At 38.2% G+C, this 3,544-nt stretch overlaps 1 protein-coding gene across 1 annotated transcript; it reads right to left on the bottom strand.

The window, feature by feature from the left end:
• Positions 1 to 1,782: 1,782 nt before the first annotated feature.
• Positions 1,783 to 3,183, bottom strand: CH25H (cholesterol 25-hydroxylase). Its single transcript, XM_033066363.1, has one exon. It carries the CDS (start codon positions 3,147 to 3,149, stop codon positions 2,325 to 2,327), a length of 825 nt encoding a protein of 274 aa, XP_032922254.1. The 5' UTR covers positions 3,150 to 3,183; the 3' UTR covers positions 1,783 to 2,324.
• Positions 3,184 to 3,544: the final 361 nt, after the last annotated feature.

The following is a 3,544-nucleotide window of genomic DNA, read 5'->3' as shown; positions in this document are numbered from 1 at the left end:
CCCATGACTTCAGTTACACCCTTTCTTGTGGGTTTTGCTCATAGGCTTCCTACAGCAACCTATGCAAGTACCAGCTACACTTAGCCTTGCTTACTTAGAGAGCCAAAAGTACATGAAACAGACTGTTATAGTGTACAGTTACAAAATGTAGTGTAAGGTATAACTCATTGAAACCACAGATTATCCTTGCCAGAGGCTCGGGATTTGCCAAGCTGAATTACATGGGATTTGTAGAACAGAAAGGATAACTTTGGGACATCTCAAAAATGGCTAAACAGCTCAAAGAAATCAGAAAATATTTTTTGCCTCCTGCATTCAGCAGAAAAGAAAGAATACTTTCCTCTCTTTATAGAACACACCAAAATACCTAGGATTAAAATCAGAATGAGAAAAACTGGGGATTCTTTCTCGAGCTTAATAGATGAATGGCAGATTCCAGTATTATTTTAAGCTTCAGTTTTTGCTCTCAGTATGGATCATGTTCGTAACAAGGAGAAGAAGAGTTGATCTCCTGTGATATTCAGAGAGCAGAGAGAGTATTTAAGTACTAAGACTGCAGAATTTCGTGTTGTTTATGAAGATGTTTATGAAATTATTTCCTGTTACCAAAAAGATGTGGTGTCTCAAAGTGCTGTTCCCTTTATAAATTCACATTGATGGAAATACTAAGGGCTCTCTCTTCTACTGGACAAACAGCCTCTGTAAGGTCACACAACCTTCTAGACATAACATAAGGATGAAGACATTTTTGGATGATGATGTTTAAGTGTTGTTTCCACACTTTCTACATTATTTGTATTTTCTTTGTTTCCATCATTATCCTGAGAAGTTTATTACTAATACAGGATAGATGATTACAAGCATTAAAATGTTTTGTAGTGGACATTAGACATCTGTGAGGATCTCTGCTGAATGAAACATCAAATACTTGCTTATCTCTTCATGCCTAATTTTTCCAGTGTGACTCCTGGGAGACACATTTTGATCTTCTGTATGTAACTGTTCTAGCAATGCATAGCATTTTGTTCTATGTCTTAGGATCCTGCAAGGTTTGATTCTATTCCCCTGAAATCTGCTTGAAAGAACCATCTACTTTTAGAAACCCTGTTTGTATTCCTTGATAGATTTTGCATGCAACTAACAATTGATATGATTGTGAAGGACCAATGCTCCCATTTAAGGGGCTGCTTAGTAAAAATTATTCAAGCTTCTCAAAAACATAGTAATTAAATTTCACTATGACTTTTTAAACCACATTCCTCAATACTACATTTCTACAAAATTGAAAACTATTTTAAAATAACATATGACTCTGGAGAAAAAGTAAATTATTGGCTTTTGAAATAATATTACAATATTTTGATAATGAAGGTCTCCAACTCTGAAATTAAAAGGGATGTCAGTCTCTTTTCCCAGGTAAAGAGTGAAAAGACAAGAGGAAATGGCCTCAAGTTGTGGCAGGGGAGGTTTGGATTGGATATGAAGAAAAAGCTCTTCACTGAGGGTTGTCAAGCACAGGAACAGGCTGCCCAGGAAAGTGGCTGACTCATCATCCCTGGAGGTATTTAAAAGATGTGTAAATGTGGCACACAGAGCAGGGTTCAGTGGTGAACTTGGCAGTGTTAGGGTAATGGTTGGACTCTGTCTTAGAGGTCTTTTCCAACCTAAACAACTATATGATTTTATAATTCAAATAAATGATACCTATGCAAGAGGAACCATACCTGTTCTAATATGAACAGAGGAATTAATAAAATGAAACACAACATGATTTTAAAATAATGAACATATTTATTCTCTATTAAAAAGAGACAGTATATCAAGGTAAAAAATATAAATATCAAAATCATTTAACAGTTAGCCAACCACCCTGACTTGGCAGCAATATTTTGCAAAATCATTGTGCAATAATTTTTCTCTGGCAGATTAAACTCCACAAAATCCATGATGTGTACCTTTTCTATTTACATCATAAATCATCCTACAAGAGTAAGATAATGTTCTGGCATATGTATAAAACATTATACAGTAACAAGATACATGCTTTATGAAAGCTAGAAAGGAGGAAAGGAGAGAGAATGTCTCTTAATGCTTCCCTTAAACCTTTAACTCAAATTTAAGCAACAGATATTCACTTTCCCATTTGCAGTCCCTTAACACAGGCAGATCCAAGTACACACACAAATGCACATATATTAAGAGGATTTGTTATAAATAGCTATTGCTTTTATAGGCAGCTTTAAATATACAATCTTCTGTATATAAAAAAATAATGTCCTGATAAAGTCTATAAAAAATAAGGGTTCATCCACAGGTAAATATTCTTAATTAGAGTGCGACTCCATGAATGTCCCAAAGAGTTTGTCCCAGTGTGTGAAGTAAGGAGCATAGTTCGATTTGAATTTCAGATGGTGGAGATCGTGGTGTGGCGCTCCTCCATACAATCCAAAAGGCACAAGTCGGTGAGTTGACCATGGCAGGTCATATCCAGAATGGTCCTCCACTGACAAACCAATGTTTACAAGGAAGAAAATCATTTCAGTCAAAGGATGGCATCCGAGGAGCAGTGGGTTTATAGCAGCAAAAAACCCCAGTGAGAGCAGCTCCCACACGCTGGAATACTGCGTAGTAAGGGCGAACGTCGACACGTGCTTGTGATGCACCTTGTGGAAGGTCTTGTAGAGCCAAGGCACCTTGTGATGAAGCAAATGCCACAGGAAGTACTCAAAATCAAATAGCAGCAGACAAACTGCTACTTGCAGCAGGACTTCAGGCAGCTCTGGAGCTATCACTGGTAGATTCATGGGTCTCCAGTACCAGTGTAGAAATGTCACCGGGAAGATCAAAACAACATGGTGATACACACTTTGCATAATGCAAGGCACCATCATTCGAAGACTTGGATAGTTCTGTGGCTGGATTTTGTATTTTCTCAAGTCTGGTAATCTGATGCTTAAAAAGTCCAGCACAATATATGGAAGACAGAAAGCCATGTATGCTGTAAAAGAAAACAGCACTGGAAAAAACGGTGACTTGATCAGTGGCTCCTTTGCAGTGACAAAGTCCCAAAGAGACTGCAGGCACAACCTGTCCCGCTGTCCCTCCATGGGAGAGCTGAGCAGCACTCTCTGTGCCAGGCTGCAGTTCATGCTGATTGCAGTCTGAGGCAGCTGGAAACCCTGCACTCTTTTATGCAGCCTGCTCGAGCAGTGACTCCACCCCTAGAAATTCTGACATAGCAATGTGCATTGTTAAAGGGGAAGTTGCCTTTCCGACACAAGTTATATAATGCATTATGGTCTCAGAAAGAACTAGCTGCCCATGGTTATCAGCAGAACTCTAGAAAAGATGTGCACAGTAGGAAAAACAAGCAGAAGTGCAGAACTCTAATGCTGGAAATCAGAGAAAGTGTTGGAACATCTTCCACTCCACCTAGTGCAGACACTTTAAAAGTTGCTATTTCTTATTAATTTTGAATTGTGTCATCCTTTTTTGTCCTTTTTCCTTTATAGATAGGGTATAGATAGGGCAATAAAAATGTAAC

Source organism: Catharus ustulatus, chromosome 8 (genome assembly GCF_009819885.2).
Source record: "Catharus ustulatus isolate bCatUst1 chromosome 8, bCatUst1.pri.v2, whole genome shotgun sequence".
NCBI classification, from domain to species: Eukaryota; Metazoa; Chordata; class Aves; order Passeriformes; family Turdidae; genus Catharus; species Catharus ustulatus.
The sequence above is the reverse complement of the archived record's forward strand: the minus strand, read 5'-3'. Positions and strand labels throughout refer to the sequence as shown.

What these genes read in the sequence shown, in the direction of transcription:
- CH25H (XM_033066363.1), bottom strand. Translation starts at nt 3,149, where the DNA reads ATGAACTGCAGCCTGGCACAGAGAGTGCTGCTCAGCTCTCCCATGGAG.